Source organism: Melanerpes formicivorus, unplaced genomic scaffold, assembly GCF_026170545.1.
Source record: "Melanerpes formicivorus ecotype bairdi unplaced genomic scaffold, bMelFor1.0.p_v2 SCAF_5, whole genome shotgun sequence".
In the NCBI taxonomy this organism is placed as follows: Eukaryota; Metazoa; Chordata; class Aves; order Piciformes; family Picidae; genus Melanerpes; species Melanerpes formicivorus.
In genome coordinates, this window is record NW_027142357.1 from 31,973,323 (window position 1) to 31,996,406 (window position 23,084).

The window sequence follows — 23,084 nt, forward strand, 5'->3', positions numbered from 1 at the left end:
CCCGGGTCGGATGCTCATAATAAAGTTAATTTCCTCAGCCATTACAAACATTCACCTTCTTTCTGGTCTGAATTACCACAGTGTCAAATTCCAGCCTTTGGATGTTTACTTGCTAGACTGAAAGAGGTTATATCACATTTCTCACCACCACCACCACCAAATCACTCCTTTGCCTTTAATAAAGCCAAGTGCACTGAGATCTTTCAGGGTCCCTGGTTATTGCAGCTTTCCTGTGAATGCTCACAGCTTCTCTCTGACCCTTTTGACTTCTGGCTCCCAGAAATAGATGTTGCATGCCTAGGGAAAACAAAACTTCCCCTCCTCTGCCTGTCCATGCCCCCTAAATACACTCAGGGACCACATTTGCCTTACAAGCCAGAGCTAGGGACCTCTTCTTTACCTGCCAAGCCCCCTTCACAGCTCTGTTCAAGTCTCTCCTTTCCAGGAGATACAATTCACAATGTGTCTGGCACTTTGCTCTTGGACATCTGGCCTTGCTTGTGGCCATATTAAAATAGTTTGCCTATGTACTGTTTGCTAAGCATCTCACGTCGTTTTCCTTGTGGGCTGTGTGGACACAGGTAAGTGATGCACTGAATCATGAATATTGCAGCTCTAGGCACAGACTTGCCATAGCAACTGGCACCAGTGATGATGGGAGGGGGGCTGATGTCCACGGTAGCTGGTCATGCACCCCACTCTCTGCCCTGTACAGCCCCACTACTCCTTCACTACCTCTTTCACTCCATTTAGTCCGCCGGAGCTGGAGAGCACGACGCCCTTTAAGTAGCTCCCCTGGTGCATCTCATCATGGTGCTTTTTGCCCTAGATTTATTTTTCTAAGATGTTTGTTTTGTTTCTGAAGTCAAGGAACTGATCGGAGGTAACTGGACCAGCCTTAAGAGCCTAAGTCAACAAACAGCCAGGGCAAGGATAGTAAATCCCAAAGGATCCTTGCCTGGCCCATTCATAACAGCAAGGCTTTAGTAAAATGACACTGGATGGATTGCTCCTTTCACTTGCTAACAAAAGCAGACCAAAAAACATCACAGAGCAAATATTCTACCAAAGCAAGCCAAAAGATCATGCAATAACAAAATCTGCAGTTGAGGGAGGCATCACCTCAACAGCTTGTTGGAGTTACCTTCTCTAGTGAGTGCAGAGGCTTCATGTATCCCAGCCCCAGCCTAATGCCTGCATGTTAGGAAAGCCTGGGGGAGTCTGAAGGCAGCCCAGCCTAACCTCATCCCTTCAGCCCTAGCCCAGCAACATGTGTAAAGCACATACACCTAGAGCTGTGTCTGGGACCCCTCTAGCACACAGCTCTCAGGCCAGGAAGCTTACAGCCAGCACAGTACAGAGGACAAGCAAAATGCTGAACAAGCATATGTGTCTTAAATACTCTATACTTATGTCTTTTCCTCTCCTCACCCTGCTTTTTCCTGCCACTTTTCTTCCTCCTCTGATATCTTTTCTGCTCCTTTGAACATGCTCCCAGGAGAGCTCACTCTGTCACACTCTCTCAGCAAACTTTCAAACACAAGCAGGGAATGGAGAAAAGGCTTAAGTGTCAGGGTCCGAGCAAAGCTATCAAGCTGTGCTTTTCCACTTGGGATTCCTTTGCCTTTGCCTTCCTGAATAAGACTTGGGAGTCTCTTTTGAAACCTGGTCTGCTGCTCCTTGCTTCACTCCAGACACTCTGTACTATTCAAAATAGTACCCTTGAAAAGCTGGCACAACGGGTTTGCTGCCTTGTTTCTAGAACAGCCCTGAAGATACTAGGAAGGTTGAAAACTATCAACGACCTGGAGATGACCAAACTGCACACCAAGAGGTACCACGGCCAGTGCATTAAAATTGCAGCTCAGATACCTAACCCTTCCTTGGTCCAGAAGATGCTTTTTGAGCATGCCTCAGGGTACAGACACTGCAAGGCAGGACAGAACAATTCCTGGGGGTCAAGGTGGCTGATCCCCCATGCCTTAGCAGCTCTCCCAGTCACACCCACCTTCCCACAGGGGAGACCGGACAGGGCAGCACAATAGCAGTTTCCCTCTTTTCAAATACTATAATTGGAGTTACTGAGCCACATTTTCATGACCCACAATGAGGGTCAGATGCTCAGAAGACCTCAGTTCCTGTTCAGTCACTATGAGTGCAGAGGTTTTCAAAGAGGCTGGCATATTGTATGCTATATTTATCAGAAAATAGCCCTAAGTACCAAATAAGGGCCACAGCATGGCTTTTGAAAAAACCTGTACAAATCCCAGCCACCTGGTTTACTCAGATGGGAACAAAGTGACCCTGAGAATCTAGTCCCTTGCCAAAGAATGGCAACAGGTGCCACCCTCACACCACTGCACTGCAGCCTAAATCCCACATCAACCCTGTCCCTCAGACACTCTCAAACTGGTCAGTAAGATGTTTCCTACTGACAGCAGTAAGCTGAAAGTGGCATTGAAGCCTCACTGTGTGCATATAGGGTTTTTATATTTTGCAGAGCAAACCCTTACAAATAAGAAATAACCACAGGTACAAGATGTGTTGCCAGCAGATCCAGAGAAAGCGATTCTGCCTCTTTGCTCTGGTGTGACCTCACCTGGAGTACTGAGTCCAGATCTGGAGCCCTCAATATAGGAAGAACATGGACTTGATGGAGCAGGTCCAGAGGAAGGCCACAAAAATGATCAGGGGGTTGGAGCACCTCTACTGCGAGGACAGGCTGAGGGAGCTGGGGTTGTTCAGCCTGGAAAAGAGAAGGCTCCAGGGAGACCTGATAGCAGCCTTCCAGTACCTGAAGGGGGCCTACGGGAAGGATGGAGAGAGACTGTTTACAAGGGCCTGCAGTGACAGGACAAGGGGCAATGGCTTCAAACTAGAGAAGGGCAGATTGAGATTGGATGTTAGGAGCAGGTTCTTTACCATAATGGTGGTGGAACACTGGAACAGGATGCCTGGGGAGCTGGTTTGGCCCCTTCCCTGGAGATATTCAAAGCGAGGCTCGACAGGGCTCTGGGCAACCTGATCGAGTTGAGGATGCCCCTGCTTACTGCAGAGGGGGATGGACTAGAGGACCTTTGGAGGTCCCTTCCAACCCAGACCATTCTATGAGTCTGTGAAAATGTTAGATCTTGTAGCCCTCTGCAACCATCCCATCCGAGTGTCTCATAGCCTTTCAGGTATTTATCTCACAACATTGCTTGGCGAAAGACATGGCCAAATAAATTGGAGTAACTCACTCTGAGTCCCCACCATCAATGGCAGAAAAAGAACTGGGTAAGTGTCTCCCAGGTTTTAGCTCTGCTCCCCGCATAAGTCCTTCTTTTCCTCTCAAGGGTCAGTGGAGATAGTCAGTATTTCCTAATAGAAATCCTTCCCTCAACATATAAAGCAAAGAGAGAGAAGGAAAACACAAAGGAGAAAGGTTTTGCCTGGAGTCACAGAGTGGAGGACGAGGCAGGACCGCCGCCTGGAACTCAGAGATGTCCATCTCCAGGATGTCCATCTTAAAGCCTGTAACACATTAATTATTTCCAGGCACATTTTTCTCACTCTCTATTCAAGACTTGGAATCAGCAAAGCATCTCCTCCTATTTCAACAGTCACTGCCAGAAGCACTATATAACCACTACTACAATTCTGCTTGTAGTATTCTGACTGATAAGTCATCTGAAAAGTGCATTTCTTAAGAAGCCCCACGACAACTGCTGGAACTAGCAAATAGACACCTTAATCTCACAGAAGTCATTTTGACCACTGGATTGTGGACAAGGACCTTATCTAAAAGGTGGCAAACCCAGATTTCATGAGCTGGAGAGTGTCTTTAAAATAACATAACCCTTAAGCTTAACATTTCTGTTAGGAGCCCAGCTGAAAAATAAATCCATAATCCTTTTCAGACACTTATTTTAAAAACATCAGTGATGTATTAATACAAGCTTGGGAGTTCCAAGCACTTCTCCTAAGTTCGCTGAGAGTTCAGACAAAATCAAAACATGCAGAGACGCAAGTCATCTCTGCTCTGTGCCACTGAACTGGAGCCCAAAGCAGGCAGGCCCCTTTCTCCCTCTTCTCAATGACTGTGACTCAGAGTGTGCTCTAGAAAGAGATAATATTATTCCTAGAGAGAGACTGCATCTTCAGCATCTGCTGCAAAGTCCTCTAACTAAATGGAACGGGAGCTGCTAATATTTATGCATAATATTGAGATCCTCATGTGCACAGCAACACACACACACACCAATTTCCACTGTAACAAAAGGTTCAAGCAAACTTCAGGCAAAATATGCCACACAAAAAAAACAATACCTCTGCAGGAGTGGTCCATCTTGTTGTATTTGAAGTATCCACTTTTGCACTGGCAGAGGGCGACTCCATTGAAGTCAGTGCAATCGGAAGTTTCCTTGTCACACTCAGGGTCTTTCTGCTTGCACAAGCTGCCAACTGTTGGGAAGAGGTGGCCAACATCAGTGTGGTCCTCTCTGAACCCACTGTTGCACACATTTGCTTTACCCAGGCATCACATTCAGCTCATGTGTTGCTTTAATCTCTTTTCTCTTTGTTCATGAAATAATTCTTGTTCCATTAGGACACAGTCACAGCACCATCTCTTCATCTCTACCATCATTTGCAGGGGCAAACAGAGGGGGGCAATAACAAATGTTTCAGCTCAGAGGCAGAAGGGAAAATGAAAAAGAAAAATCTGGTTTGGCTCAAGCTGCAACACAGTCACCCCCTGAGACAGTTCCACCAATCGATTTTTAAGTTTACATCAAGCAAAACATTTTGCTCAGCCCAAACCAATTTTTTTTTCCATTTCAGTGTTAAGCAAAGAATTTGTCCTTTCATTTACACTATTTTGAAGCAGTGTTTTACTTTAGCAAGTCAGATTGTTTTTTTTACAATGAGCAAAACTATGGGTAAATGATGGAAATTCTGTCACCACATTTACATTTTTTACTGGGAGGTCAGACCAGATGGAATGAGAACATGAACAAATATTCCTGAGAAATAGGATTTTATGGAAAACATGACACTTGTTTGGCACTCATCTTCTACAAACCACTCCCTCCTAGATCCCTTTTTACATAGAATTACATAGAATAAACCAGGTTGGAAGAGACCTTCAAGATCATCGCGTCCAACCCATCAACCAATCCAACCCACCTAAACAACTAACCCATGGCACCAAGCACCCCATCAAGTCTCCTCCTGAACATCTCCAATGATGGTGACTCCACCACCTCCCCAGGCAGCCCATTCCAATGGGCAATCACTCTCTCTGTATAGAACTTCTTCCTAACATCCAACCTAAACCTCCCCTGGCACAGCCTGAGACTGTGTCCTTTTGCTGTTGTTGTGGTTATTCTTTGGGTTGGTTGGTTATGGTTTTTCTGGATCTATCATCTTATCTGCTCAGTAGTTACATAAGAACATAATTTGTTTCTTATTCTTCCTAGTTCAAGTTAGGCTTTACCAGAAACATTGTATCAGAGGTAATGACTAGATGTAATCCGAGCATGTCTACCAAAACAATTGAATTCCATTCTTGATGAAGTGTGACTTCAAAATACAGCATGTTAAAATAAAAGCATAAGAGAAAGTTGTCATCTCTCTGTTCGCTGAAATGATTTGAGGAGTTTCCCATTACACCCAGGTTAAGCACTACTGCCCTTCATCCTCAAAGCCAAACCTCGAAGCCCAAAGTCACACAGCTCCACATGAAGAAGCTTCCTTGCAGGAGCATCTTTCAAAGGTGTTTACTCCCTGCATCCTGTTGGTACCTCTCACAGCTAAATCTCTGCTATCATTCCCTTGGAAAGAGAGGGCCTTCAATTGGACCCATCAATGGGGTTCCCCTAAGGAAGCTTCTGCACAGCACTGATGTGCTGCTTCAGGTCTCTCTGTGTTGCATCCATATTTCTCTTTAGCAGGTAGAAGATTCAGGATAGAAATTAAAAAAGCTCTTAATTGTGAACCATTTTCACATCCTGCAACATTGAAATGGGGCAGTTAGGCAAGCACAGCTCCCCACACAGCCTCCAGCAGCAGTGGGGGATTTTCTGTATTGGCTTTCATGCCAGTTCCCTAACTCCCAGCCACGCAAGTGGAATTAAAACTTATGTTGTTTTGATCTGGCCAGGGCCTGGTGTCACATCCCAGAGATGAAAGGCTGCCCCACAATGCCTCTAATCCTGTGCTGCACGATGTTTTCACAGAGAGGCAGATTTTTCACACATGTGGCAAAGATCAGGCTCAGTATCTGCACCCCTTTTGTAGTGTGAGCCTCTGAAGATGACTGTCATTTAAATAAGATAAAAAAGATTCAGAGGCACTTCTGGAAACATCAAAATCTTTCTCCCACTGTTATAAAGGAAGCCAAATAAAACATCCCTTTCCCCTCCCATCACAGTCCCTCCAGATGCTATTTACCTCTGTGGAGTGGTTTCAGGCTGGAGATGAACTGACAGACATCAGTGGGGGATTTGCAAGCTCGAATGTAACTTCTCACAGTGCTGACAACGTCATAGAAAGTCACATTGGATGCTAAAGAGAACGTGGATTGCACTGAAACATGCACAAAATTTGCTTCCCTAACAGAAAACAAAACAAAACAATCCTGAGTGTCATGGGTCAGTCTGATGTCATCATTAGCACCTTATACACAGGGGTCTTATTAATGCACATTATACACAGGAGTCATTAATGCAAGCAATGCTTACCACGGACACAATATTGCACATATACTGAAGTAGCCACGCTTTGTAGCAGACCTTAAGAAGAGGACAAACTTACACTCAAGAGAGACATATTTGGGGCAGGAAAGAGTGCTGGTAGCTCACTTTCAAATCAACCACAAATCCCTCCTGGGCAGCTCACAAGGCCATCCAAAGTCACTCACACCAGGCGGACACTGAGAGAGCTGGCAAAGGTGGTCAGGCATTCCCATGCCCTCCATCAGTCCCCATGGGATTATGACAAGCCCAGAACCAACTCAGAATGAAGAACTTGGACCTCAAATTGAACACCCTGAACACTGGAGTTTTTCATTGTTCTTCAGGTAGCCTTAGCCTTACCTGGTGGCCTTAACTGTAGAGTGGTGGTATCCTGGCAAGCCTGACAGAGATGCATTGAGCTGCCAGAAAGGAAGAGCAATTGTTAGTGCACCAGGGGATGACAGAGGGAGGCAGCTCAGAGGGATGAAATCTGGCAATTTTTATATGAGCATCTGCTTGGGGCCCGAATGCATAATGACTGCAAAGGCAGAGGATAAGCTGGAAGCCAGTAAGGAGACCCACATGAGGCCAAGCTCAAAGCATGGCCCTTGGAGACCGAACATCTTTCAAGGAACCTCCCTCCTGCACAGCCCACATGTTGTTTTTTGTGTTAATATGCTGTCTGAAGTCCCTTAGGAGCCAGATCTCTCCATTGCTGTCTTGATACCCTAGGCAGGGCAGGAGAGAAAAGCGTACTGGGATTTGAAAGTGTATGTCTCATCACTCCTACTTACACCATATCATGATGGTTTAGTGATTTAAAAGGCTAACTTCACACTACAGCCTCATGGCTTCCCAACACCACTGTAAGAGGAGCAATGAGGACCTGTCCCATCAGCATTGCCAAAGCCCCATCAATGACACTCACCATTGTCAGGATTTCATCCTCAACATGTGGCAGCTCTGCATACTTCCCATGTGTAATATTAAGTTTCAGGGGGACCTGGCCCATAAATATTCTTACTGAAAAGGAAAATAAGACAAGTTAGTTGGAACATGTGTCCAAGCCATCTGTAGCTGTGGTTTCATCTGCCTTACACAAGAGACTGTCTGCATGGAAATAAACCTTTACATAGTGGATAGAATCATAAAATTGTTAGGGTTGGAAGTGACCTCAAAGACCATCTAGTTCCAACCCCCCCTGCTACAGGCAGGGATACCTCACACAAGATCAGGCTGCTCAGAGCCACATCCAGCCTGGCCTTCAAAACCTCAGAAAACTCATGTGTGAGAGTCACCACCCCAGTAAAGTGAAGTCCCAGTCTTGTGATATTTCCCAAGGGTTGCTGCAATGTTCCCACAAGACCAGTCAAATTCCAGAGCTGAACAGCCACCATTTTGCTGCAGCACTCATACAGTTCACATAGAAACAGAGGCTAATTTAAAAGGCCCCCTGAACACAGGGAGAGTTGGTTAAATTCAGCAACAAGACAGCCTCAGGTATCAAAGGTATTTATAATAACTGGGGACAAATGTCTCAAGTCCCTTACCCCTCCTTGCAACAGAAGGAAAGCAGATCAGCAAGGCAAAAATAAAGCACTGTAGAAAGGACATTTTCATTTTTCAAAATGCTGGACAGAATGAGCAATGGCATTTGAAAAGAGATCCAAAAGATGCATTTTTCCATGCTTGGATTCTTATTTGATTCATGGCAGCAGAATGCCATAATCCGAGTTGTCCGGACTCAGAGAGATAATGTACCTAAATCTTGTGTTAAGTGTCATGAGATACTTGGTGCAAATGAGAACTCAGAGCTCCAGTTCTACGTTCCACCAGAAAAACAAACATGGTTGAAGATAACATTATAAAGCCTCCAATTCTCTGTCATTTTCCCCCCCCACCACCATCCACAGAGCCTATCTTCACCACAAATCGAGTATCAGACAGCTCCAATGTAACAACTAGGGGTAAAAATAAGATGAAAATCACCTTCACAGCATTTATATAATCTGCCCATATCCCAGCTCAAGGCATAATCAAAACAACTCTCTAAATTAGAAGCTGATACATTCCAACGTGAAGAAATGTTTCAAAACACCCTTCAGGGACACCTCACCCATGTTTCCTTAGCAAAATTTCCATGCCTCTAATCCTTGCTGATTAAGGGTCAGAAGAAACTCTAGCAAAACAAATTCCCCTTTACAATGGGACATTGTTAAATCCTTGAGATTGAGAGTCTTCTCATAGAAAGGAGGGGGGGTCAGAACCTGAGCTCCAGCTAATAACTGTGCTGCATGAAAAATGCTAAAGGTACGAAACAAGACCTTGATCTTACAAAGACTTTCACGGCTGCTTAATTTTCCACACATGGCTGACCCCACTGAAGCCATGTTACACAATAGCCCCACTGACTTCTCCCAAGCCAAGCACCATCACCTGGGTTTGAAGGGCTGGGAGCCATGATAAGCTGCTGAATGCTCTTGGGGGATTGTAAAACACATTAAGAACCTCAAGGTCACATCTGTCCTAACTAAAAATCCTGAGCCCACTGCTCTGTTGCTGTGTTCTTAAGAAACCTTCAGCTATCACTGTGCCTGCTCCCAGGGGCAGCCCAACATGATGGACATTAGACACTGCACTTGTATAAACAGCAAAAGGCTCTTGTAAAAAGTGGTGGTTGGGAGGAGCATTAAGCTCCTGAGCTAGTCTGAGCCTAGGTTAATTTATTGTAGAAGATTACACATAATTATTTCCATCTTTTCCTACCCCAGCTTTTCACTTTTTTTGCATTTTCCCCCCTTCTTTTCTTTTCTTACCTAAATTGCACTTCCCTTTTTCCAGCTCATATCCAAGAGGACATTGACAGACATAGGAGCCATGGGTGTTGTTGCAGGTGGCCAGCGCAGGACAAGGGTTAGAAAGGCATTTATCCACATCTACAAAAGCAGAAAAAAAGCCCAGGCTATAGTTACGGAGTGATAAAAATCATCAGCTGTTGACCTAAAAAAGATCAAGCTGGCTTCTCTTCTATGACCCCTTGAGCATTGTCAGATGCTTCCTTGCATCCTTTGCACCTAATATTTATCCTGTTCTTAATTATTCTGTTGGAGCTGAAAGAATAAGTACAAACCACTTTCTCTTGAATATTCATTCAAAAGCCCTTGGGATCTAGTGTTGATCCACGTTAATATGAATACACAGCTTGTTTAGAGCACAGCTCATCTGCAGATCTCAAGGTGTTTTTCAAAGACAAACAACCCTGCATGTATGATGGAGAGACTGAAGGAGGGAGTATGGACACAGGAATATGGACTCCTGCCCTTTTCATGCAAGCCCTGCTTCCATGATCCAAAGCTACTGGTGGAACACTGATGCAGTCTTTAGATTAATCTGTATTGACAGAGGCAGCCCGGGCTGCCATCACCTCCTTTACTGGGGCTGCAGCCTCCTTTGTGCCAGGCTGGGGCTGGTCATGGTGATACCTGCCAGTGCCACTGCTCATAATGCACTTTCTGGTGGGTGGGCAAGGGCTTGGGGAGCAGATACCAAACTGCGAAATACACAGTATCAGGGTATTAATGACTGTAGACTCAGGTGCTTCACAGATTAGCCAACTCAAACTACAAATTCTGGTTAAGATATCCAATATTCCCCTTGAAAAAATACACATCCTGCTCAAAAACACTCTTCTTGCTATCCATATGACTCACACAAGCACAAATGCAGGTCACGCATGTGTGCAAGGACAGACTGCAGGCAGACCCACAGACTTGCTGGTGACAAGGTGCCACAAGACAAGCCAAACATCTTACAAACCACTCACAGCTCTGCAGCAGAGGCAGGAAGGATGGGCTTTGAGGCTAAAGCACAAATGTGAGAGCCAAACCCATGTCTGTATTTCTGACAGTGCTGCGATACACAGCTTCACACAGGCCCTGCAGGCCAGACAGTCCCAAGCCAACCTCCACATCAAGAAACACCATTTGACACAATCTTCATGTCTTGCCTAGCCTGGCACAGCTGCCTCAGCATCAGCAAGAAGGTTTGGTATCTCTGATCTAAAGCAAGCAGAAATGAAGGGTTGTATTTTCAAACCCTGACTTTCACTCTGCCATCTTTCAATCTGTGATTTGTATGGTGGGAAACAGGGCAGCTGTCCCCACTTGCTGCACTGAGTGCCCCTGTTCAGAGGACTCCATGCCCAAGGCAGCAGAAGGATATTTTGCATTCTGGTAAATGGACAGAACTTGGTAATTAAAGGAAAGGGTAATTTGGCAAATGTGCAAATCAGTTAAAAGGATTTTAGCAAAACATTGCCCCAATGTTTTGCTAAAAAAATAATCCATTCTCCTCAAGTGATTTTTTTTTTTTGCACAAAGTCATAGCTCTAATTAAAACCAAGCCTGATAAACAACCTTTGAATAATTAATAACTGGATGGAATATATGCTATTACCAGTATTTCACTGAGATTAATATAATTAGCACACACAATCTCTTACAGTGGCACAAGGGCCAAGCTCCTGGACTTTAAATATACAATTGATTTCCACTCATGTGAAGCTTTGGTCAGTGTATTTACTTGGAAGAAAATGAGCCTGGCAGTAGTAATAAGTGATTGTAACAATACATTCAGCAAGACTATGGTATGTAGCCTACCAGGAGAAGCAAAAGGCCCTTGAGTATAGGATTCTTTAATGAGGTGAGAAGAAAACAACCACAGATTGTAATAACAGAAGTTCCAAGAGAAATACCAAGTGCTGGTCAACCACCCTTTCTCATACTGACCTATATGGGTAGATACTGTCAATCAATTGACGACGACAAAACACATCCTATGCTTACTTGGAAGGCCAGGCAGCTGTGTTTTCTCAAAATTCCCAAACATCAGCTTAATGTTTCTGTCAGAAAGGTTCACCAGCATGCTCCCCCTTTTCCAGGAGTTCAGCTTGATTGCTACACCCTTTTCTTAAAAATAGCAGCGTGGAGACTGAGCTTTTATCTCCAAACCCTGCTGACAACAGACTTGCCATGCATACATACACACCCCCCCCCTTCAAAGGTCTTTAAAGTGTGACCTAGACATTCCTGGCCCCACCACTGACAGGTGCCATTGGACACGTTACCTGTTCCTGGAGATGACATCCTCAGCCCAGTTGTGCTACTTGGCGGAGAAATGGTGGTTGGTTTGGTACCAGCCAAAGTAGTTGCTATGCTCACAGTGGTCTTGCTGGGTGCAAGGGTTTTAGAAGGACTCGTGACAGGAATGCTTTCCTCAGTGACTTTACCAGGCCCTGCAGCTGTGGTACCCACGGCTTCTGTGCTTTCACCAGTGGTATACACATGCTTAGTGGCAGCAGGCGTTTCAGCTCTGTGGGCTTTCATGGTGGTAGCATCACTTGGGGTGGTGGCCAGCGTTGTCAGCACAGAAGGTTTCACTGTGGTCAGTGCCACTGCAGGGACGACGACACTGTGGTTTGTTGCAGCTGGTGAGGGACTAATGGGTGTATCTGTAGGCCCAGCCCATGGGGTATCACTGGCTGTGGTGAGCAGGGGCACTGTCTTCCTAGAGCTGTCTCCTTGGGCCGTGGCAGCTCTTGGCAAGGCAGTCTCCATCACCACTGTGGGAGCAGACACAGTCACAACGTGTCCACCAAGCTGCTCCATGGGTGCTGTAGGGAAAGGAGATTCGGTGGAGGTGAAGATGGTTCGGTTCTGGGGCTGGTGTGTAACACTGTGCTTTTTGGTCCCTCTGGGTGAGCTCCCAGCCACAGCAGCTGTGGAGGGCACCCGCCTGGCCACAGTTGTAGCTACAGGGGTGCTTGCTTGATCACTGTCATTGGACTGAGAGATGGATGATGGTGACGAAAACAGAGGCAATAAAGATACCAATGAATAAGATGGAGAAAGCAATGAGGAAGTGGGCGAGGAGGATGACAAAGCCTGCAGAGGGGGTGAAGATGCTGTCACAGAGGATGAGAGTGGCTCAGAGGATTCTGATGTTGTAAACATCAGTGGTGGTGGTGTTGATGACAATGAATGATGTAGTGATGACAGTGAGGAAGAGGCTGGAAATGCTGATGTAGATAGAGATGATCTGCCAGTGGTCAACAACTCAGAGTCTGTGCCGAACACAGTTGTATTTTGTATGCCATCTGCAGAAGCAGAAGTCAACAGTTTGGAAGAGTGTACCACCAAGGGCTCTGTTGATGGTTCAACAAAACTGCCATCGCTGGATACATTGCTCCTTTTGTCCACAGGAGATTTTGATGCATCAGAAAGGCTGGAAATTTCAGAAAAAAAGGTGGAACTTTCTGAAGAGTCAGCAGAGATGCTGCTATTTGAGATGGACAGAAGGGTCCTTTCTCCTCCTCTGGTATATGTGGTTGAAATGTATGTGCCATCTGTATGAGAAGCCGAGGTCCTTTTCTCTGCATCAATGCCGCTGACTGGCTGATGGCTACTTGACAAGCCTGGAGCAGAAGGACAAGATATATTAGGAAGACAGATTAATATGAAAGTATTTTGATGTAGTATTAAAATCACTTGCTATACACATGAAATGTTCTTGTCTGAACTGGCCCATGCCCTTCTGAAAATTAAGAACACCATCCAAGCATGAGTATCAAATTAGGAGTCTTTCACACTCCTTAATTGATTCTAAAATGATGACCTCAGACAGACACAAGGCTCCTGTGAAACGTGGAAGTTTCTAACACACTCTTCTTCCAGTATTGTTTTCCTATGGGATTCAGCATGCATTGTTCTGTGGCAATTTGTGGCAAGCTAAGCAGGAAAATTAATTTGTACCCTTTATCATTTGTAGCTTACAAAACTCATATCCTCTCCCTCTTATTTTCCATTCCCGGCTAAAGAATATCCATCTTCTTCAGTCTATTTGTTTTTAGACACAGTGAACTTCATGCCTCTGCAGAATAAAATTATTACATTATATTAATTTGCAGCTTATCATGAACTCAGTTATTGAAAGCTTTGCAGTCAGGGAATCTTAAATGAGTAGCACATTAGGCTGCAAAAAAAATAATCAGATCATTTAGCATAGAAGGTGCAGTCAATCTTGTAATATGAACTTCAGGATATACAGCTCAGTTCAGCAATCTCTAAAAAAACAGGGTATTGGAAAACCTGGTTTAATTCTAGAATTGGCTTAGGTTGCCACAAAACATTCCTGAAAGCATCACCCAAAAGAAATCAGTCAAGGTGCAGAAAAAATAATGCAGCTATCAAACCAGGAGAGCTACTGGGTACATAGTGTCGCTTCTGGAATGATTCCCCAGCCAGCCACGTGGGTCTGGCTTTGAGTCATTTGCTGAAAACATCCCCCTGCATGAACCTGCAGGTGGCATTGCATGCACTAACAAATGAGAACTTTGTGTACAACACAGGGAAATGCAGAACAGTAGGAACATTCCCTCCCTACCAGAATGTACACCAAGAGACAACGACTTACTTGTGAGATCGCTCTGGAAAGAAGAGTGAGTGGGTATCTTGGAAGAACGTGTGAAGAGTGTCTCTGTCACAAAGCCTGCAAAGCCCCCACTGCTGGTGGAGGTGTGGACTGTCCTGCTCTGCTCCTCAGAAGCTGCCTGAGCCAGCCTCGGAGCATCGGTGGCTTCGGCCAAGGAAACGGAGCTCTCTGTGCCATCAGCCAGCGTGCTGCCCATCACTGAGTGCAGTGTCCTCGCTCCACTGCCAGCAGACGTGGATGAATTGTACACAGGATCAGTCACGGGGCTGGACATCCCTTCCTCTGCATTTTGGCTGCTTAGGGAGTGATGGATTCTGCCCATGGCTGGAATAGGATTGAAAAAGCAGGCGTCTGATTTTATCATCACAGAGCAGAGAGAGCTTGTGAGTTCTACAATAATTCTGTTTGGAAATGCAGATTAATCAAATTCCATAGGCAAACACTGATTAAATACAGATGAAAGTAGATCTCACATAACTATCACCTTAAATGTGGATTTAACACAAAGTCTACTCCAAAGAACCAGGACAAATACAGAGGGGCAATTGGTACCATTAGAGTCATAATGGCATTTTGATGTTATTTATAATGATCACCCCAACCCAGACAGGCAGCAGATGTGTCCCACAGCAAAAAAAGTTACATGTCTCATTCCTGACACCTTTTTGTTAAGCATCAACACCTGCAGATATACAACACCAAGGAGCAGAACCACCACTGCTTATGAAACCTGCATGCGACACCTGCAACAGCTCTGACACGTGTGAGTGGTCTTATCACCACCATGGAAAAGGGGAAGGGAGTGGCAGCAGGGTTTTTCCTCAATTCAAACACCATCCTAGAATTCAGGAAAACTCACTGGAAGGTTCGCTGGCAGCTGAGAAGTAGGTGGAGACCTTGGATGAAAGGTTGAACTTAGGCTCTGGGTACCCTGCTTGGCTGGGTGAGAGGTGTCCTGCTCCAGGCCATGCTGTAGAGGATAGCAGGAGGCCAGTGTGAGGCTCTCTGGCTGTATCTGGATAAGATGTGAGGTTTTCTGCTGCTGTGCTCCACACACCATGGTTAACTGCAGGCTGAGATGCTCCCTTCTTGTGGCTGGAGAGCGTGGTTGAGATGTCTGTGGTCTCAGCAGGAGCACCAGAAACTCTTCTTCCTCCCTCTGGAACTACAAAGCAGAGATATACATAGATATATAATAAAACATGTATTTTTTTTACTGATAATACCTTTAAGGCCTCTAACAGGGGCTAAAATCTGAATACTTCAATCGCCACAGCAGTGGTGGCACCTGGTGCCCAACATCATTTACTTGCTAAGTGGGGTTCCCAGGGAGTCTTTACTTTTCCCCTTTATGCAAAAAAAAAAATAAAAATAGATTGGGGGCCATAGCATTTCTGAAGGAGAACAGTGGCAGGGAGGTAAAGACCTGGTCTTGAATGTCCTGCAGAAACTTCCCTTGGGTGGACCAGCTAGTTTCAAACCAGCTCTGGTGGGATCCTGGCAGCCCAGCTAATGCTGAAACATGGTAATGGGATATAAGGAACAGCAAAAGGTCTACCAATCCTTTGCCATATCTCATGCCAGTCTCCTCCAGACTGAGGGCTGAGGTCAAAGCTCCATGGCAGCCTTTACATGTGGCCCAGAAGAGATGGATGGCCATCTAGTTGCCACCTAGAGAAGGGCTGCCCCAAGTGCTCTTAGGTGAACAATTCATCAGTTGTGTAATGCCCTCCACTATAAACCAGGCTTAACTAAAAAGGCAAACCTACTTTAAAGATAGGAAAGGGAGGGTGGCAGCTCAGGAGTGGGGCAATGTGGAGGGATGTCCTCCATGGTAAACAGAAGCCACAAGACCCACCTGAAGCACTTGGTGAAGGTGAAGGCACTGAAATGCTGGGAGAAAATGCAGGCAGTGGCTTTGTTGAAAGCTCACCCAGCCCAGCACCACTCTGTGAAATATGGCTCTGTCTTCCAGGCTCTGTTGCTGATGAGGACAGCAGAAGAACCCCATACAAGGAGCTGGTGTGGAAAGGAGCAGGACTGGAGCTCTCTGCAGTGCTGAATGCCGCATGGGCATCTGATATGGGTACCGTGCTTCTCTCCCCACCGCTGGTGGCTACCACTGAGCTGGGTGTACTGGTAACATCAGGCAGGTGTCCTCCCATAGCTGAGGTCCTTTCTGCTGAGAATAGACAAAGCAAAATGGTTTTATTCATCCTAAGCTATAAAGGTGGCCATGCTCTCTTTCATCATCACTCTTAGGCTGACAGCACAGATACAACGTGGCAGAAGATCCAAGCCTGAATAAAACAGTAACTGTGAAGACACGGTTCTTTACCATGCAAAGAGGCACTACTCACAGGAGGACACCCTGAAGAGGGTGCTAGCAACAAGTAGTGGGAGCACAGAGGGGTTTGCTTCCTTTAGGTGCTGCTCCTGGCTGCATTGCCCATAGGAACTTCCTGATACTTAAGGCATGGCAGATTGTATGGGATCAATAAACACAGGGTGGAAATCAGGAGTGACTGGTGGTGTCCCCTGCTTGTACAAGTACAGTCAATAAGGCAAGTCTTGAAATGATGCTGTCTCAGAAAATACCCCAAAATCTCGGGGCCAGACTGCTCTTGCAGTGAAGCTGGGTTTTTCTAGTGACCAAATGCAAAAATCAGCTAATGCATTTCTCTCTGGAAGTTGAAATGCCCAACAGCATTGTCCAGCACCTTCTAGCATGCCCTCACTCCACCATACAGAGCAGATGTTTGAGGTCTACAGGAAGAAGCCTCATGAGTACAGTCAGAGCTCACCTGGGGAAGCACTTTCTGAAGCAGGTGGTGAGCCTGTGAACAACACAGTGGCACCTCTGCCACCACCACTGTGGGCTCCTGAAGAGGACCAGGTATGGTCTGGAGAGCTGATGGTTTTGGTAGCAGTGGTGGAAATCTCTGTTGTTTGGGTCAACTTGGTGCTGGCTGGCAGAGACCTTAACGTCCTCCCTCCACCCTTTGTGGCTGTCATGGAAATGGAGGCACCGGTAGTAGGGTAGTTGGTTCTTCTCTCTGTTGACAGGATGCTGAATGAAACATGGCTGCTTCCAGTGGCTAAGATGTGATAAAGAAACAATTTACATTTTTACACATGTGAAACCATAACCAGACAGATTTGCTTCCAGTATCAGCCAGAGGCAGCAAGTACACACATGAGTAGAACAATATGAGAAGATGTCAATCCAGAGAAAACAGGAAATTTCCACAGACATGAATCTTCCCTACAGAAATCTGTCTTCTAAAGAGCATGGTCTGAATGCTGAGAAAAGTGCTATTATGTAAGAATTGTTGAACTACTAACTCTGCACACTTGATTTCACCATTATGTGCCTGAATGAACTCCGTGCTGCTAGAACAAACAAATACCATAACAACCCAGAAAAGCCTGGAAATCAGTTCAGACAAAGCTCAATGCTGAGCAGCAAGACAATCTTAGAGAAGAAGTCTGAAGAAATGGTGTCAGAGGTATCAGACCCTTTCATAACCACAGCAGGGTCTAGGACCAGACAGCAGCATGAAGGACCTCAGAGGCCACATTGAATGTTGCCTTAAATTTATTGAGTTGGTTCAATTTCTGGGAAGCAGCCTGGTCCAAGGGGTAGGACAGAGGGCAGGAACTGAAGTTCATTGCCTGGGACTGCAGGACATGATCTAATCCTCACTTGCTTAGCTCTCTTGCCTATATGGAGATGGCAACTGGAGATAGTAAAGAAAAGAATCATGATTTGAAAGCTGATTGTTTTTCTTGGCATAATGAAACTTTCCTCCTATGTGCCCTTTCTGTAAAACACCCAAACCACATTTTTTGGTCAAGCACGAGCTGGAATATTTCAGACACAAAATCACACTGCATCTTTCCAAACAGTCAGGAAAGTGCAGGAGACAGTAACAGTCCTCCCTTTACTTTGAAGAAAAATGGTCTTTCACTTCTAACTTGAGCTCACCTCGGGAAGGACCTTCTGAAGGAGAGTCAGAGCGTGTTAGCAAAGGGTCTGCCACTTGCTCAGTGAAATCCATGATTTCTCTGGGCCTATGAACTCCAGAAGTCTCTCTCACAGAGGATGTGGATAAGGATTGAATTGTGCCCAAGGTCTTGTAAATGCCACTGCTGGACGTGGAAGCTTCTGCTGCCCATCCACTGCTGCCTGTGGCAAACCTTGGGGGCCTTCTGCTGCTGGCCTTGGCTGCAATTAAAGTGCTGGTGGGAAAGGAAGCAAGGGGGGTTTTCTCTGTTGTTGAGCTGTTAACTGGTCGGTGGCTGCTTCTCACACCTAAGACAGAAAAAAACAGGTTTGCTTTGTGTATACAGAGCCATACACTTGAGGGATTGTTTATAGAGCATGCATTTCTATGCTGTTTGTTGGCAAATTGAACAATCCAAGTTCTCAGGCTGCAAAAGGTGCTGCTTTCCAAAGAGATGAATCCCTTATGATCAAGTACACGTGGCTTACAAAATTCCATGAAAATCTCAACTTAAAGCCATGTCTTTCACCTTCAGGCTGTGCACAGTACCTGATTTATGCATTTAAGCTGCCTTTGAGCCTGTTCAAATCAGAGTATACACCCCTAACTTCAAATAATATCTAGAGGATGAACTAAAACAGGCCTGGTTAAGGTTTTTTAGTGACAGTTCAGAAAGCCAAGCTGCCGTCTCGGTATTGGGCTGATGGGCAAGCCTTCAAAAGCACCAGGCAGCCAAGGCTGTGTGGGGGCAGACACAGCCTCACTTACACAATGATCAGCACCATAGCCTGAAGTCTGACCCATCTTGATTTACCCCATGGTTAACAGCTGCACTGCCCCAAGGCTCTTCCAAACCACAGTGCTGGGGATGTTGATACTTCACCAGTTCACTAAGATCTGGAGCTGCACTATGACTTGCAGAGCAGTGGGCTTAACTGTGAATTAATGTTGAATCAGAGAAGCATTTCAGTTGGAAGAAACCTTTCACATCACAAGGTTCAACCATTAACGTAACACTTCTAAGTCACCACTAAACCATGTCCCTAAGTATCAAATCAACATGCCTTTTGAATACTTCCAGGGATGGTGACTCCACCAGTGCCCTGGGCAGCCCACTCTGGTGCTTAAGAACCCTTTCAGTAAGTAAATTATTCTTAATATCCAACCTAAACCTCCCCTGGTGCAACTTGAGGCCATTTCTTCTTGCCCTATCACTTGTTACATAAGAGAAGAGACCAACACCCACCTCACTACAATCTCTTTTCAGAGAGTTGTAGAAAGCAATGAGATCTCCTCTAAACCTCCTTTTTCTTTTTTCTCCAAGCTAAATCCCAGTTCCCTCAGCTGCTCCTCACAGACTTGTGCTCTAGATCAGCCCCTCACCAGCTTCACTGCCCTTCTTTGGACATGCTCCAGCACCTTATTGTGGGGTTAGTGGGGAGAGCTCACTTGGGACCGCTCCATGGGCAAAGGGTGTCAGCACTGTCATGGCAGTGAGGACTGCCAGAACACTTTCACAAAAATCAGCCTGCATGGCAGAAACCCAGCAGAAGTGTCTCCAGCAGAGAAGACGTGCATGCACATATCGCTAAACCAATGGCTGCTTTTCCCAGTGCAGGACTAATGTTAGCAGTGAGGACACTGATATTATTTGCTCTTTCACCCAAAAGCTGAGATCCACTCCCACCCGTCCCAGCAGCCCCACTGCCAGCCCAAAGCACCCAGTAATAGAAATAGCCGAGTGTCCAATAGGGACTGGTGGTCATATCTAAAGAAAAACAGGCTGAGGATGCAAACTCCCACCCAGTCCAAAAGCAGCCAGCTTGCTGACTAGCAACTTTACCTCTTGAAGTATTTTCGAAGGGAGAGAGGGAACTTGTGAGTGAAGGCTCCCCAGGAGGTGTTGGGAGATCAGTGGCTTCCTGTGGGCTGTTGAGATGGTGTGTCCTGGCCCCCAAGGAGAAGGTGCTGCCCAAAGACCTGGTAGGGTTGGTTCTGGTGGCAGAGCTCCTTGTAAGCCTGGCAGTGTGGCTGTTTGCAGGGAACACCTCTGCCCCTGCTGCCACACTGGGCGTGCCACCACCGTGGGTGTCCAAATACAGAGTCACCTCTTCTGCAGCTGGGATGCTCTTGGGTTCATAACGGCTGCTAAAGGCTACAAAAGAGGAGACATGAGATATAAAACTCCATACATACAAAATTCCATACACATAAATGAAAAGAGCTGGAAAGGTTCCATCCTGCTATCAGCAGGTATAAACAACACGTGTCCGAACATTCAGTATGGGAATATTTAACACTGGGAAATAATTAAGACAGGGGAGAAAAACAGTGTCTACATAGGAACTCCTGAAGTTATTGCTTGCAAGATTCAACTGAAAGTTTTCAAGGGAAAAAAAAATCTATCCTCCTCTTCCAACAAGAATAATATTTATCTGTACTTTCATTTCTGTGAAATGTTTTTCAATGTACAGAATGTGCCAAATACAATATTATTCCTCCCTTCTTTAAAATAAAAAAGGATGTATTTTGCTTATAAAGAGTCTTTAAATAATGTTCTGAGTTACACAGCTAGCTATCAAAACTCACTTGTGGAAGCGCTCTCTGAAGCAGACGGCGAGCCTGTGAGGATCGGGACTGTGGCACCTCTGCCACCACCGCCCTGGGCTCCTGAAGAGGACTGACTCTGATCTGAAGAGCTGGTGATTTCAGTGCCAGAGGTGGAAATCTCTGCTGCATCAGCCAGCCTGGCGCTGGCTGGCACAGACCTTAACGTCCTCTCTCCACCCTTGGTGGCTGTTGTGGAAATGGAGGTGCTGGTGGTGGGGAAATCCGAAACTCTCCTCTCTGTGGCCAAGACGCTGGATGGTTGGTAGCTGCTTCCAATGGCTACGGCACAACAAAAAAGCCTGGATTTATACCTAAGAAATTATAAACAGATGGATCCATTTTCCTCCCAGATGCTTACAGTGCACACATGGATTTTAAGCATAGGAAGTTTTCAATCTGGACAAAGTGCTCTTTTGGAAAGGCATGAAACCCCTTGCTGCAGGAAGACCTTGCACAAAACCTGGGGCTCGCTGCCAGGACACCACAGCTTCATGAGAGCCAGGGCAGCCCAGCCAGTGGAAACCCCCATGGGACAAGGACTACAAGGACCTGCCTTTAAATCCCACCTTTGCTCTAAGATTGGTGGAAATCAGTCCATGCTCTCTCAGTAGTTTTTGTAGCTTGCATAGGGTATCAAAGAGCAAAGGGGGGAAACCTGAGTGCAGTCATGAGCTCATTACATGTCCCAGGGCTTAACGGGACACAGGCAAAAGTGCTTAAGGAAGCACAAAATAGGGTAAAACAACAAATCATAGACTAACCAATCTCACCCACAGCAGTGCTTTCTGAAGCCAGGTGAGAAGGGGCAAGCCAACGCTCTGTGGAGGACCCAGGAAAATGTCCTTGTACTGGGGCCAGTGAGAAGGGTGACAAGGCGAGAAGCTGAGCCACAGAGCCAGGCACTGCCCTTTGGATACCAGACCTCAGGTTCTCTGCCGCTCTGATGCTGCTCCCAGCAGCTGGGACAGAGGGAAGGGACATGTCAGAGTGAGAACCCTGGAGAAGTGTTTGCTCCTGGCAAGCCCCAGGCACAGGATAAGGACTTGGCAACACTGAGGTTTTCAGTAAGTTCACGTAGAGTGAAGCCTCCATTTTTGAGAGCTTCAGAAATTAGCTGCTCGCAAAGCAAACAATGGGAACCTGTGGAGCCCGGAGACCTCAGGTTTGTTGATCTGTGACAGCTGCTGAAACACAGGCATCTCACTGTGTCCAGCTGAGAGTAAACCCACTTGGTGTTGCCATGAGCATGGGTTACCAACATCATGCCCTACTACAGCACTGCTCAGCTGGGACATGCAGGCCAGGTGGGCCTGGGAGTCAGCTTTGCTCTGCAGCTGGCTCTGAACCAGCCAAGATATTTCACAGTTCAAGTACCCACCCTGCAGAAAATACACTGATAAGGTCCAAAGATTTTTTTTTTAAGCAAAAAAAAAGAAGTTGGAAAAAGTTGGGAGGTTTGGGATCAAATGATTTTTTTTCCCCATTGCTTTTTCCTGCTTCCAGTAGGAAAGTTCAGCTAGTGTCCAAATAATAACAGAGTGCATGCAAAACAACATCTTCAAGGCAACAATCTTCAAGAAAGCAAAAATTACATAAAGGCTTTTCAAAGCTATAAAGACATTTGTGGGCTTGCAAAGCTCACCTCCAAAAGTGCTGTCTGTGGCAGGCAATGCTGTGAGGGAAGGACTTGTGGAGTCCCCTGTGACATCTCTGGGGTGTAGGATGATGTGGTTTATACCAGTCTGGATACTGGAAGCTTGGGGAAAGCACTGGGGCTGTCCTGGAGAGCCAGGGATGGGGGTGCTGGGGAGGGGCTGTGGTCCCCAATGGACCAGGTGAAGTGGCTGCAGTGCCCATGTGAGAGCTACCAAGTGGTTCCATGCCCACCTAGCTGCCTGGTGGTTGAGAGGGGCCACCACCGTCTGCAAGGCAATGGGGGAAGGCAAAGGAGAGAGCGCTGAGCTACCCATCCAGTATTCTCTGCTGTCACCTTCCATCTCCTCCCACAGACTGTGGTCCTCTGGTCTGTACGTTGCCTACAGCAGCTTTGTGTTTGGGAGCTGTACTGCATGATTCATAGCTTTCAAGGCCAGGAGAAGCCCCATGGATCCTTCCCTCCACCTTCATGCATAAAGAATGCCAGAAATCTGCCCTGGGCACGTGGTGAGGATGGACAGCCAGATCCAGCACACAAAGCTCTAGCAGTGTAGGGGAGCTGGGCTTAACCAATGCCTACTTTCTCCAGGGTGCAGTATCCACCTCA

At 46.1% G+C, this 23,084-nt stretch overlaps 1 protein-coding gene across 5 annotated transcripts in view; it reads right to left on the reverse strand.

Annotated features, from left to right (window-relative positions):
- The window catches only part of HEG1 (heart development protein with EGF like domains 1), a 57,771-nt gene that overhangs the window by 13,593 nt on the left and 21,094 nt on the right, over window positions 1-23,084 (reverse strand). For 4 of the 5 annotated variants that reach the window (XM_068139031.1, XM_068139030.1, XM_068139033.1 and 1 more), the window contains 13 exons: window positions 20,801-21,100; window positions 20,055-20,366; window positions 18,193-18,519; window positions 17,009-17,302; window positions 16,063-16,386; window positions 15,064-15,369; window positions 14,187-14,528; window positions 11,842-13,188; window positions 9,533-9,652; window positions 7,645-7,739; window positions 7,077-7,135; window positions 6,433-6,593; window positions 4,309-4,443 (listed from right to left, as the gene is read on the reverse strand). In XM_068139031.1, the coding sequence (XP_067995132.1) occupies window positions 4,309-4,443; window positions 6,433-6,593; window positions 7,077-7,135; window positions 7,645-7,739; window positions 9,533-9,652; window positions 11,842-13,188; window positions 14,187-14,528; window positions 15,064-15,369; window positions 16,063-16,386; window positions 17,009-17,302; window positions 18,193-18,519; window positions 20,055-20,366; window positions 20,801-21,100 (4,122 nt within the window). The remainder of the gene's footprint in view (window positions 1-4,308; window positions 4,444-6,432; window positions 6,594-7,076; window positions 7,136-7,644; window positions 7,740-9,532; window positions 9,653-11,841; window positions 13,189-14,186; window positions 14,529-15,063; window positions 15,370-16,062; window positions 16,387-17,008; window positions 17,303-18,192; window positions 18,520-20,054; window positions 20,367-20,800; window positions 21,101-23,084) is intronic. The other variant, XM_068139032.1, reaches the window with a different exon arrangement.